Raw genomic sequence first — 13500 nt, forward strand, 5'->3', positions numbered from 1 at the left:
TTTTAATTGGGAGTAAGTGTCTCTCTCCAATGGGTGACCCGTAACTGGCTGGCAGCATCTTTTGGGTGTGCAACTGAGAGATGGCTGTTGGCGGGAAGTCGGTGCATGAGGGTGTATTCAGTCAGCAGGTGAGGGAATGCTGTAATGTTAAACTTAGATCTCCAGGTGGCAGTGTCTGTGAGCTGTTCTCAAGCACTGGTGATGCTTCACCAGCTACATTCAAGTTAAGGAAGAAGAATTTGGAACTGACCTTTGGAAGCAACATAAATAGACCATTATGTTTAAAAGGAGAAGGGACAGGCAATAGAGATGGTTTAGAGACTCATTTGTTTAAACTAGGGAGAGACTCTCTTCAGGATTTGCATATAAATGATTGCATAATAGTTGCTGCAGGAAAATGTCTTAAAGTCCACTGGCTCTGAGGAGAACAAGACCAGGCGTGGTTGGGAAAACAAGTCTCAGTAGCTGTTGGAATAATCATAGCTTCTCAGAGATGAGAAGTGTGATTTCCATGCCAATGCCCTTGATATAGAGAGAGACCTGGGGTTTCATGTAGCAGCATCTTTTGGAGGGGTGGGTTGGAGGCTCTGCCCATATTAACTGGAGTGATGTGGGGTGAATCCTTCAGGGTTAGGGACTGAAATGTGTTACGGCTTCTTCGAGAAATAAATTTGCAGCTTAGCCTGTTCGGCTGGAGGGGTTTTGGTTTCCACCCCGGTCACATCCCCATCCTCCTGCTTTTTCTTGTCTGACTAGTTTACCTTTAATAAGGTCCTGCCACCAAGAGCCCCCCATAAAGCCAGTATATTTAATAACCCTTCTCCTGGCATAAGGAATTATGCCAGTGTAGATCCCTAGCCTCTGTCCTGAGACGCTGCTTTTGGGTACAAATACTGCCTGCAATTATTTACTCTTTTCACATACGAGCTAACGTAGCTAATCAACTCACTGTCAAAGCTGACATTAAAAAGCGATGCAAAACCCTCTTCCTGTGGATCAGTAGTAAGTGGCCAGCCAAAACCTCCCTGAGTACCTTGCTGAAAGCTGATTTTAATGGCCCTAAAACTAGGATTTTGTTCATAAAAATAAGAATGTGAGCTAACAAGGTACCGAGTTTCAGGCTCCTGCAGTCTGACAGTAAATCCTGAAAACTTGGGTTTGTGGTAGAGATTCAAACTCCACCTCAATCATTCCAGCAGCAAGTACCCCTGTAACACCATCGATAGTGCATTATGCATGTCTCGTATCCTAGAATACCTTATGCTCAATGAAACCTGAAGCACGTCAGTCTATTGTATTCAGAGTCAATGTGTTAGAATGTAATTTCACCAGCTCATGAACCCAAGTAAAATGTTACATCAGCTAGGTTATTAAAGGCAGATTTTTGCATGTATTCATTTCGTTTCTGCTTCCCAGAGGTCCAGAGCTGCCTGGGCTCAACAGAGAGTGTAAAATCTATGCTGGTTATCTTGCATCATAAAATGAATCCATGGAAAGATTTGCAGTGTGCATCAATACAAGTTATGCCTGGTGAAGTCAAGTTTTCCAGACAAGAGGATTTTCGAGGGCTGAGAGAATGTCTTGGAGGGTCCTCCATTATCCCTGTTTGCCCCCTGAGAATTGGCATTTGGCATCTTCTCTTCATGTTTTGCCCTCCTTTGTTTTTGCAGCCCTGAATGAGATCCTGGATATGTTTCTAAAATAGGCAAGGCATAGGTCAGCTCTGAAGGATCACAGCTGTCTTCCACCTGTCCCCAAAATGGTACGGAGGTTTGTGATTTCTCCCAGTCCTTCTGGGGAGGGAAGAAATGCTGATCTATATCGTTTGGGTCCAGTCGTGAAGCCAAGTGATCTGTCATGCTTCTAGTTTAATTGCAAAGAGATGGCAGAGAGAGAGAACCTGGGAGCACCTGCTACATCTGAGGATCAGAGAGAATATCCATGACCAGGCAGAATCTCTCTCATCTGCTTTCAAATCTCAGTTCCTTTTTCCTCTTCATTTTGTTTAAATGGAGAAGGGATTTGCATAGATTCCACACTAGAACACCAGTGCCTGCCAGGCCATTCTCACTATTGATAATCCTCTGGGTCAGAACAGCCTCCTTTACACCTTTCTTCTTCCCACTTATGCTTAGTTGTCCTGGTATGTGGGTTACACTGAAGACAGGAATTTGGGTTGACATCTCTACCATTGGAGAACTTACACCCTTCACTTAGATTGCCTCTCCTTTGGCCTAGACAAGTTTAGTGTAAGCAGGACTGCAAGATGGGAAAGGGATAGTCCTGGTCAGAATTTTTCACTGAGAAATAATTTTTTTGGTTCAGTGACTGAATGAAAAGAAGTCTTAAAGTTGGTTTGGGATGAATTTAAATGGTTTGTTCAACCCCAAACTTTTTTTGACTTATCGTTTTGTTATGTTTCCAGGTGTTTTTTACCCTTTTAAAATATTTGTAAACAAATCTAACTAAATTTCTAAACAAAACATCATTTTTATGAAATGGAAAGTTGAAACTTTTCATTTAGAAAATGTCTAAACTGTTTTGAGTTTTTCAAAAAAATGTTGTGCTAGATTTGTGAAAAGTTTTGGTTGCTCTGAAAGTGCATTTTTCAGTAATTAAACTAATAGATTGAAAAATGATGCTCAGCTGTTGTCATAATGCTTTTGTTTGTTGTTACAATGTAGTGGTTGGAAGGAAGATGGGTGTTGAAGTGCTGCTAGTGGGACTGTCACCTCTGCTGTATTTTGTGTGTGTGGAATCAGTTTAGTACAAGACTTTCCTGCTTTCATGGGCTTTCATTTTACATTTGCTTTTCTAAATGGCTTCCTCTGCTAGCGATTGGTTTTTTGGAAAGGTTTATGTATTTCCCAGCTGCTGTTTCAAGTCTCTGTAGCATTCTCTTTACTGTAGTTTGCTTGGTACTTACTTACTTCTGCGTTCAGTAGGAATTTTTACATCTCTCAACACGGGAGATGGTCATGTCATCTCTGAAAAGATGGAGTAGAAATAGGAGTCTGAAGACTGGTGATGAAAACGATTAACGGCATGGAGAGACTTCAGTACCAGTGGAGAAAAAATGGGACTGTTTTAGTGCAGAGAGCAGAATTGGTAAGCAATTGATGGAATGCAATGGACGGTGCAGAGAGAGAAAATTGGAGATTCCTTTTTGCCTTCTGATAATACAATAAAGGGACATTTGAAGTCAACAAATTGATAAAAAGAGACACTTTCCTTTTACACAATGCCTGGCTTGTAGCCTTGAGTTCCAAAAGTCAGTTATATTAGAGCCCAAGATCTCACTAGGAGTCAAAGGATTATGAGCCATATACATGTCTGAGGATATCCAGGTACAATAGATAGAATTCAAAATGGGGGAGATTTTCCTTATCTGTTCTCCCCCTCTCCCCCGCCCCCACTTTCAGATCCTCTGTGCCAGTTCAGAGGCTTATGGTAAATCTCCCAGCCAGCAGCCGGAGACTATACAGTGTCAGTCCCTGTAGAGGAAGAGTTTGTCAGGCTGATCCTTGGAAAGCAGGTCTGTAATAACTTGCTACCTTTCCTCTTTAAACTTAAACTGAACCAATGTGCAGAATGAAGCTAGGCTGAATGGGGAGGAGCATCAGAGTAGGATTCTGGGCACCTCTTGGTGAGGCTAGTGTCCCACAATGGACTGCAGGATGCTCCTCTGAGCACTGCACCTGCCAAGGGCTGGACTTCCACATTGTTATGTTTGGAAAAGGTACTGCTCCTTCCTCCTGCTGGAGACATGAACAACTAAGTGAGCCAGCAAATACATCCCTTCTAGCCAGAGGGACTCTCACATCACTTCCCTGTCTGGTGGCAGGGACTATATCCAAGCACCTGGAATGGCACAGAGGTTTGAAGAGAGAAACTCTTGCTTCAGGGATTGTGCCCCAAATAGGAGGAGTTAGGAGGAAAATTCCCCCATGGTCGGGGCAATTGTCTATGAAGCATCTGCTACTGCCTCAACCCAATTACTAGAGTAGATGGACCACTGGCCTGTTTTGCTATGACAGCTGTTCTGCTCCCCATCAGAGCCCCCGTGAGCGCTACTGGCATTCAGTGTTGTTACAAGTTAATGACAGTCCCTCTCTCTCCTCCCTCCATTTCTGTTTTATTACAAGAAAAAAAAAGAGGTAAAGTACTGGCTGGTGAGACGTACTGGATGTTTGGCCTGGTCCTGGAGGGGTTGCACAGATAGGCTCAGTCCTAGCTCCTGTTTAGAACCGCTTTGTCCTTTGACAACACTACCTGGTGCAGACAAAATGTTCAAGGTGTCCAAATTACAGGGCTCTTCTCTGGGGCCAGGAACTTGTCTATGAAAAGTAGGCAGCAGCTGTCATCTCCTTCTTCCTGTTCTCAGCCTCCTCTATCCCTAAGTCAGTACCACCTCATGGTTTTGCAGGTTGTGTGCACCTGGGATGCCTGTCTTTGCTCCAAGTGGAGTAGCTGTGCCAGGCTGCCATCCCTCTGGAACGTCGTTCTCTAGCTGAGTAAGTGCTCGAGAATCCACTGCTTTGCATTTGCTCTAGAAATTGTGCTTGCTAACGAGAGAACAAACCTCCATCTGGCTCGAGAGCAGACAATTGAAAGCTTCAAGTGGATACAAGCGCCTTTGAATTTTAGCTGTTTCCCACGGGTGGTTTTTAGTCCAGTCGTCCGATGTTTTAGTTCATTGTGTCTTCGTTTTCGCTACATCAGGGTTTTCTCGTGTCCATGTTTGGTACATACTAGAGTATGGGTCAGATCCACAGTCCAGTTCCATTCCTCTCTGGTAGTGGCTGATTCCAATTCTGCAGAGAACGGGAACCCTCTCCCCACACCATGCAAGTGGGGCCAGCCATCCAGTGCAATTCCTTCCCGTCCCCTTGGCCACCTCTCCCTGAGAACGGCGGCAGTTCTTTGAGTTGCTTCTTGCCAGACATTGTAAAAAACCTAAGGGGATATTATTCAAACGTGAAACGCCGGTGTATTGACGTGAACTATTAACTTTCACTCCAGGAAGCATAATTAAATCATCCCTGCATACTATATCAATGCTGTACAGTACCAGACCACGGGGGCTCTGATTCATGAGGGGGGCCTGTACTGTAACACCTGCAGCCTTTGTCACCCCATATTCATCGCCAGATCCATTTCAAGCCCTTTAAGGCCTGCTGTATCCTCCAGTGGGGCTGGTATTCTTTTCAGAGCACTGCCCTCGGCTGCTTGGAGCCTTCTCGGCTCCCTCGTGCCATGTCCTCTGTCTCCCTCAATCCTTGCGTTTCACTTGGGTTTACAGTGAAGCTGCTCTCTCTGTTGGTAAGATATTGTGCACTGGGCTTGATGGGCACAGGGTGCCAGCTGCCCATGAGTGTGGGGCACTGGTGATCTTAGGCAGCCTCCCTTCAGTAAATGATGGGAGAGGGGAAGCTTCCCTTCTGCTTTGGTGCTCTCCCTGTCCTACAAGGGGCCTCTTTGCATTTCCGGTCTTGTGCTAGCAGATTTTCCCTCTAAGGCTACATAAACACAGCAAACAACAAAAGGTGCAGCAGCAAGTCTCAGCCCCCAGATCAACTGACTCAGGGCTAAAAATAGCAGTGGAGATGTTCAGGCTCCCAAGCGGAGGGAGAGTATCAGAGAACTGGGCACCCACCCACGCTCGAACAGCTACACTGCTTGCGTTAGCTTTGCAAACCTGAGACTTGCTGCCAGCGCTTTGTTTTGCTGTGTAGTGACACCTGCATTGTCCTTTTGAAAAGGAAGAAAGCAGAGCATTTTCTCCATTCTTGTTGAGGCGCTGGTCTTCCCAAAGCCAAGGAAAAAGCTGCTTTCCTACTGGCCCAACTTGACTGCAGGCCCTTAAAAAAGGGCAGAATAGCACCAGGTGTGCTGGCAGCTGGAATAATGAGCAGCATATGCTAGTGGTTAAATTTTGGAGTCCAAGGCCTCTCTGAGCCAGGAAAAGCCTTGGCAGACAGTGGGAACTGGAGATGGTTCTTAAGGGAACATCTCCAGTTCCCTTGACTAATGGTATACTGACTGGTCCGAGGCCTCATTCTCAAATCTAGCATCTAGGGTTAGTTGGACAAATCCCACGCTGTCTGTGGGTGGGGCTGGCTGCACCCTTTCACTGTGCTCTCTGGAAAGCAGACGCATTTGTGTGCTAGCACCAGGGTTCCAAGATCCTCCAATTAGCAGCTGGAGTTCATCAAAATATAAAGTAGCTGTGCGGATTGGTTCTGTTCTGCATGCATCCCACCAGTCTAACAACAAACGGGGCTGCAGGCAGGCCTTTCAGACAATCTTCCTTTAATACAAAGTCAATATATCTACATACAACAGTGGTCTGAAAACCACTTACTGATTCAGTTTGAAATAACAGTGTGAAAGCAACAGCACTTTGCTCTCATACAAAGAAAAAACTTATTTCCCCCCCCACCCAAAAAAACTCTCCCAGTAAGATTTTGCTGCAACATACTTAGAAATTTGGGAAACTTTCACATAAGTAGGAAGTAAAATCTCAAAGAAGCCTTTTTTTTTTCCCCCCTTTCAAGACAGGACTTAGGTTGATTTGGGGGGTGGAGGGGGTAGCAGTTTGGTTGCATTTAGCTCATCCCAACAGTACCAGCTTGTGGCCATGTTTACCTGTCTAGAAAATTATTAAAAATAATAACCAAGGGAGAGTAGTTATTGGGGCAGCATCTCTGCTTCATGACACACACTCTTCACTGCACTTTGGCTACTCGACACATGGTCCCCTGCATGAAAAGTCCTGGGCTGTTATTACAATACCTGTTGATGTAATGTTTAAAAACCATGTGTGTGTGTCTGGGCACCTGCCCACCATGGCTCTGAAATTTCTCTCCCTCCACTTCAGTCATAAGACACTGGTATTGTTCAATCTCCCAATTCACCACTGGCCCTGGGAAGAGCAGGCAACATGGCCATAGGAGAAGGGGGAGTGAGTTCGTATTAACAACCACCTGTAAGCCAGCCTGCTAACCTCACGCCCTTTCAGAGACACTTGATATGTCAGATTTAAAATAAAGAGACATTTTCTTCTTACATGATCAAGTTAAACCTTTTAAATGGTAGAAAAGCAATATGTAGAAGTAGCAATTTGCACTGCATTTTTATCACAGCCATTACACGTAACATTTCTACAGTGAAAAAATAGACTGTCTTTGAACATAATATGAACAAATAAGCAAATTTCTCTTAAATTCATTGACTGATATTTTTTTTAAAAAAAGGAAAAAATACACTATTTTAAAAAAAGGTAATGTCACTTGTTACAGTTACAGCGATGCTTTAAAGAAAGCCACTCACGGCATATGCCACTGACTGCATCTTGCTCGATCCTTCCAAATTATACAGCAAGGGCATGTTCATAGCTGTGCCTACGAACTTGGGGTGACAAGGACCGTCACAAGAGTGTCTCTGAGATCTGTTGTACTGGAGGTGGTGCGTTGGCAGCAATAGCTTATTGGGAATGAATCTCTTTAGAATCAACCTTGTAAGGGCTCCATTCAAAAATGCTCCCCCCACCCTGGCGGAAAAACAAACAGCTGTGTGCATAAGGGGGTGGTTTAATATGGAAAGAAGTTCTATTTCTGTACAGCTCAAACACGTCTCATTCAAAGCAGCACCCGTGTGTGTGTCTGGATGAGCTGAACAGGGGAGAAGAGAACCAAACAGTCAGTGTACCCAGCCAGGGAAGAGTCCATCTCTACCTGACCACACCTCAGCTCTGCCCAGGAGGTCTGTGCCCCAGGTAGGGGACCCCTAGGACACAGCCACTTTTTTCCTTTAAATAGCTGAAAAAAAATAAATGGGGGGATTAGGAGGAATGTTCCAAGTATTCAAAAGATGAGCTGTAAAACCTCTTGGGGGGCAGAGGTATTGAGGGAATGGTGTTGGCAAGGGGCCGATAAGCCCCAACTCAGCCTGATGATGACTGAGGTTTATTAAGACTCCAGCTAGAAGTATTCCTGACCTTAATTTTGCCTAAGTATTGAGATTTTTTTTAATTATATATATATATATTTTTACACAGCACCTTCAACTCTGCAAGTGACTTCCTTTAAAGACCGCCAACTAGATTAGTAAATAAACTGAACTCTGATGATGTAACCAAAGCTGGTTTCCTGCTCTTCTCCGGCCCTCTTCTCTCCCTTCAGTGGTAACGTTTCACACAGGGCGTGTTTAACTTTTGGATCAGTTTGAGGATGTCCATACGCCCTCCACAGCAAACACCACACGAGGTAACCAGAGCAGTTCACCACTTAAAATCATCCCTCAGCGCCCTGCTGAGCTGCCTCGTCACTTTCCGGGTTACAACATGGGAGTTCCTGAAGGGGCGTGCCTTTCAAATCCTTCCCCCGCTCCCCACGGCATGGTCCAAATGAAAAGGGACTTCTTCTGAGTCGGGTTTATAAGTCCAAGCACTCCTCCCGGGCCAGGAGAGGCCTTCCAGGGCTGAAGTGGTGGGCGGAGTCTGCAAGGCGGATGGCTTTTTAGGTTGCATAGTGATCGAAACTTCCCAGATACTCCAGAGCTGCCTGGTAACAGAACTGATATTCATCCTAGGCAAGGCCAAGAGAGAGAATCAGCATGTTAGTGGCTGTGGAACACCTACCCAGACATTCTAACGCATACCTTCATCGCTCGCCGTGTCAGCTTTTCTGCTGTTGGGCGGGGACCAGAACAGCCCCTGCAAGAACACTGGGTGTACTGGAAACGAAGAAATGTTCTCGGACAGCCCCAGAGCCGAGCAAACACTCATATGGATCATGGAGCTCCACAGGATGATAAATGCCCACGTAAAACTGGGACAACCATGCCTGCCTTTCATAAAGCGCCTACATCCATGGTTAACTGACAGCCAGGCGGGTCCCTGCTCCCCACAGGCAGGGTGAGGTCAATCTGCTAGTGCAGTGGTTCTCAGCTAGGGGAGTACATCAACTCAGCTAGAGATTTGCATAGTTTTACAACAGGCTACATAAAACACACTAGCAAAGTCAGTATAAACTAAGGTTTCATACAGAGCCTGACTTGTTTATATTGCTCTATGTAAGTACAATATTCGTATTCCACTTGATTTATTTTACAATTATATGGTGAAAATAAAAATACAGAAGTGTCACAGCACACTGAACTGAAAAATTGTTTAAGTGAGGTGAAACTTGGGATACGCAAGACAGATCCAATTCCTGAAAGGGGGACAGTCATCTGGAGAGTCACCGTGGTAATGGACAGAGCATGGGGCTGGGAGTCTGACAACAGCTGCCCTTGAAGAGAGCCGGTACCAATGTGTGTATGCCACTATATGGAATACTTCTGCTACACGACACAGTCGTTCAGCAATGCAGCCTAGGCCCTAATGCTCAAAGGCATTTAGGCTCCTAACTTCAATTGAAATAAATGGATATTAGGAGCCTCAACAGCTTTGAGGATTACAGCCCTTATTCAAAAGGAGTTTATGGAGTTAAAGTTTCCTATTAACATGGTGGTTAGAAAGGCAAAAGCTCATTCATCCTCCAGGTGTATAAGAGAGGTTAATAGCACCAGAGGAAAGAGACAATTCAGTGTGTTCCTGCTCACTATTCCATTCACAAACACCCACGTGTGCCAGGTAATTGCTACAATGTTCTTTACCTCTGTCTGCACCATAGCTGGTCGTTGTGTTCGCAGCATCTTAACTGTCTGGAAAATATCTACAACACCCTCATAACGCATTCTCTCCAGGACGATACTCAGGGTGATAAACACCCCAGTTCTGCCCACTCCGGCGCTACAGACGAGAGAGAAGAACAAACACTGTATTACACTCCTGTGTGTATTTTAGTAAGGAAGCAGCAGGAAGTGTAGCAGTTGTAAAGGCTGTTCTAATATTTCTTAAAGCAATAAATTGGCACCCCTGTCCAATGAACGTAACAGTAGAGGCAGAAAGCCCCTGCCTATCAGTCCTTGCCTGTCCGGTGTCAGATTTCCTGGCCAATGTCCTCTACCAGCAATGGATGTACTAAAACCACCAGAGTCACTGATCCACAAATGTCAAAAGCTCCAGCAGTAGATAAATATTCAATTTGGAAATTTTTTTATTGCAATTAGAAAATAACTTGAAAAAACCTCCTCCACAATTTGGAAGCAACATTATCTGATTTAATGAAAAGTTCACACAGATTTGATGAGGTAATTCCCTCTATTATCTGCTTCAGCCAGTCAGGGTGCAAGAATAGTTCTTGCTCCAGCACAGCAGCTGGCTTATCTGAATAAAAAAAAACAACAAAAACCCTACACAGCAATTTGCTGTGTTGGGTGAGCAAAATGAGGCCCTCCACTCAACGTGGTGGCATTTCTCTGTTTGTACGTAACACAATAACTTTAATTCTGTTTTGGCTGGGAGACCAGAGCTGGGGATGGGGTGGAGGAGGAGAGTGTGACCCACAACGACCTTGTGGAGGGGAATGAAGGAATGCACTGCACCCCTGGTGTGTCCAAGGAGCTGGGCTTACAGAAATTACAAAATACTAGGTCACCCACTCTGTTAAGGAATTTGCACTGAGGCAAAGATGGCTGCTTGTTTGCCTACCTGCAGTGGACAGAAATTGGCCCATCCTGACCGAACTGTTCCTTTGTCTTATGCACCTGTCCAATGAAATCGATAAAACCCTCTCCTGATTTTGGCACACCTTGTTCGGGCCAGTCAGTGAACTGGAACTGACGAACGGTTCGGGACTGACCATCCTGGGGAAGAGCAGCAGAAAAAACAAAAGTTGCAGTTAAAACATGGGCTTTATTCGTGCCATTAAAAATATCAGAGCCAAAGCTCCCGGCTGCCCGTTAGCGAAGGAGGAGATGGAACGCTGAAGCACACTGCACAGGGGTCAGCTATCGCCACAGCTATAGACCAAATGTACTCACCTGTGAATGAAGTCCCTGGAGTAGTGTCAGTACTGCTCCATGCCCCTGGAGTCTACCTCCGCGCTGCACCAGCGTCCAGAAAGCATTGACCATTCTAGGGGCTGACCATACTCAGTCTTCTGCTGGGGACTCTTCTAGAAGAGGCTATCGCACCTCCAATTTGGGCAAGTAAGTGCCATGGTGTCAGAATTACAGGCTAGAGCAGGGGAGGGAAAAGTGCTGGCTGGAACTGGCCAGTCAGGGCTTTCAGTCCAGCCTGTGGGATTGCCAGTCCAGTGGCACAGCGGGGCTAAGGCAGGCTCCCTAACTGCGCGGGTGGCTCCTGGAGCCAGGGCAGAGGGCTCCATGCATGGCCCTTGCCTCGAGGCACTGCCCTCCATAGCTCTCAATGGCTGGGAACAGGGAACTGCAGCCAATGGGAACTTCGGGGATGGTACCCACAGGTGAAGACAGTGCATGGCAGAGGCACCTGCCCCACCCCAGGAGCCACTGCTGGGGGCCAGGGCAGGCAGGGAGCCTTTGAAGGAGAAGGAGGTTTCTGGTTTCACTCTGTCTCATTACAGGGAATTAAAATCAGATTTTAAAAGGAAAGCCGCCAAGCCAGTCAAAGTTTTTCCAGCGGAAGGGTCTTCCATCAGGAAATGCTGATTTGACTAAACCGAAATGTTTTGTGGGAAGGTGTCCCTTTTTGATAAGTGCTGACGAAGGATTGAGGTGGACTTTGTTTAGACTTTTATATTAAAATGTTATGAAGGGCTCAAAATGATCCGATCTGACCATTTAAAAAAAATAAAAATTAAAAAAAAGAGTGGGTTTAGTCAGGAATGTGAAAATGTGTGTTTTTGTACCAGTTCAGACTGAAAGGAAATTTCAGAAATTTCCATGGAACGAAAATGCTGAGTTTCGACCAGCTCTAGAAGGCAAAGCAGGAAAGAAGCTACCTTAAGACTGTAGTAGAGTCTCCTGCACGGGAAAGACGGAGGCTCAGTTCCTGTATGTGCCAGGAGCTAAAAGGGCATGTGCTAGTGTAGAACTGCAATTATAAAGCTAGTTCCACATACCCAGGAGCTTCCAGTAGCTGAGCAAAGCAGCACAACCCCATTGTTCTACCGTAGGACACCTCCCGTGGGTCCCCCATTCATTTCAAGACCTGGCTCAAAATTCCCCTCCCTTCTCTTTAAATCCCATCACAGCTTCTCTGTTCCTTTATGCAGCCTCACCCGTCCTCTCTGCAACAGCATTCGTGTACCACACTCTGCAAATCTTAACTGAAAGCATGTCATCTTAGTGCCTGTCCTGTGGGATGCTGAGGGTGTTGCCTCTATGAAAGCCTGTTGGCGTTCAGTGTGGATGAAAGACACGACAGAGTACAGCTTTCACTATCAGCAAGGTCAGCCAACCTCCTCATTCACTTTTGATTAATGAAACCAAATGGGTGGGGACTGCAGTACTTGGGGATGAAGCACCTTCCATGCGCCTGTCCAGAAAAGTCTAGTTCCTGATCATTCCCCATATGCCTCAGACAGACCAAAGACAGCAACATGTGCTCTGTGCATTTTGTCAAAACACCTCCCTGACCTCAGCAACTTCTATACAAATCTGCTGAAGCATCCAAATGGGCACTGCTGAAGTTGTTGCTTCAAAATCTCCCTAGAATTTAATAATCTTTGGAAAAGAATTCAGAGAAATTACCCAGTGTGAGCTAACAGCTTGAAGGAAATACCACTAGTTGGAACATGGTGGTGGAGTCAGGGGTTTAGGAGAAGCTTTGCAAACAGCTGCATAATAGGACCAATGTTGAGCCTGAGAAGACAGGAGCTAGAGAAAGACAGCCGATTTCAACAGCTTCTGAAAATCTCGGTTCATTTAACAATTCTGCTCCCCACCCCGCAACAGGGGAATGGAACCCCAATGGCCTGTTGTCCAATCTCCATTTCTGCTACATAAAATCCTGAGCTGGGACTATTCTCTGGATAGTCTCTTGTAATGAGAACTGTATAGTCAAGGCATGAACATAGAATTCACCCTTCCAAGCCCAGAAAAGAGAGAAGACGGAGCACTCACCCTGGCATCAGTAACCTTGAATTCTCGAAGGATATACTGAGGCATGTTGTATTCAGCCATGGGATCCACCACGAAGTACTGGTACCGTGCTGACCGCTCAGCGGGCCAATACTGATGGCACTTTTCCTGCCGAGGGGAGACAAGACACCAGGTTAGGACAACACAGTTAACCCCTTACGCTGCTGGAGGGCTTTTCACTGTGTTGCCCTCCCACCCCTCAACCACCCTTCCCATGGGTCCATGCTTACCCGACCCATTTCTCGCAGCTTGGTCAACATCACCACAATGGTGGAGTTGTTCTCCCAGAGCATCCGCCAGAAATCCTCGGTGGTCTCTGCCAGCGGCCCTTGAGTGGCAATATAGGCTTTCTGTTGTCTGAAAGAAAGCACAAACCCCACACACAAGATGACAAGTTATTAGCAGTGGGTCTACGGTGATGGGCTTAGCAACTGGGGGGATAGCATGAAAGCTGACACACGGCACCAGACATTTGGAAGGCCTTATAAG

At 45.8% G+C, this 13500-nt stretch overlaps 1 protein-coding gene across 1 annotated transcript in view; it reads right to left on the reverse strand.

Annotated features, from left to right (window-relative positions):
• Positions 1-7542: 7542 nt before the first annotated feature.
• PTPRS (protein tyrosine phosphatase receptor type S) overlaps positions 7543-13500 on the reverse strand; it is a 200336-nt gene continuing 194378 nt past the window's right edge. The window contains exons 30-34 of the mRNA XM_075070885.1: positions 13242-13368; positions 12994-13119; positions 10598-10752; positions 9661-9796; positions 7543-8588 (exon numbers count right to left, since the gene is read on the reverse strand). Coding sequence (XP_074926986.1) covers positions 8520-8588; positions 9661-9796; positions 10598-10752; positions 12994-13119; positions 13242-13368 — 613 coding nt within the window. The 3' untranslated portion in view covers positions 7543-8519. The remainder of the gene's footprint in view (positions 8589-9660; positions 9797-10597; positions 10753-12993; positions 13120-13241; positions 13369-13500) is intronic.

Source organism: Chelonoidis abingdonii, chromosome 11 (genome assembly GCF_003597395.2).
Source record: "Chelonoidis abingdonii isolate Lonesome George chromosome 11, CheloAbing_2.0, whole genome shotgun sequence".
In the NCBI taxonomy this organism is placed as follows: domain Eukaryota; kingdom Metazoa; phylum Chordata; order Testudines; family Testudinidae; genus Chelonoidis; species Chelonoidis abingdonii.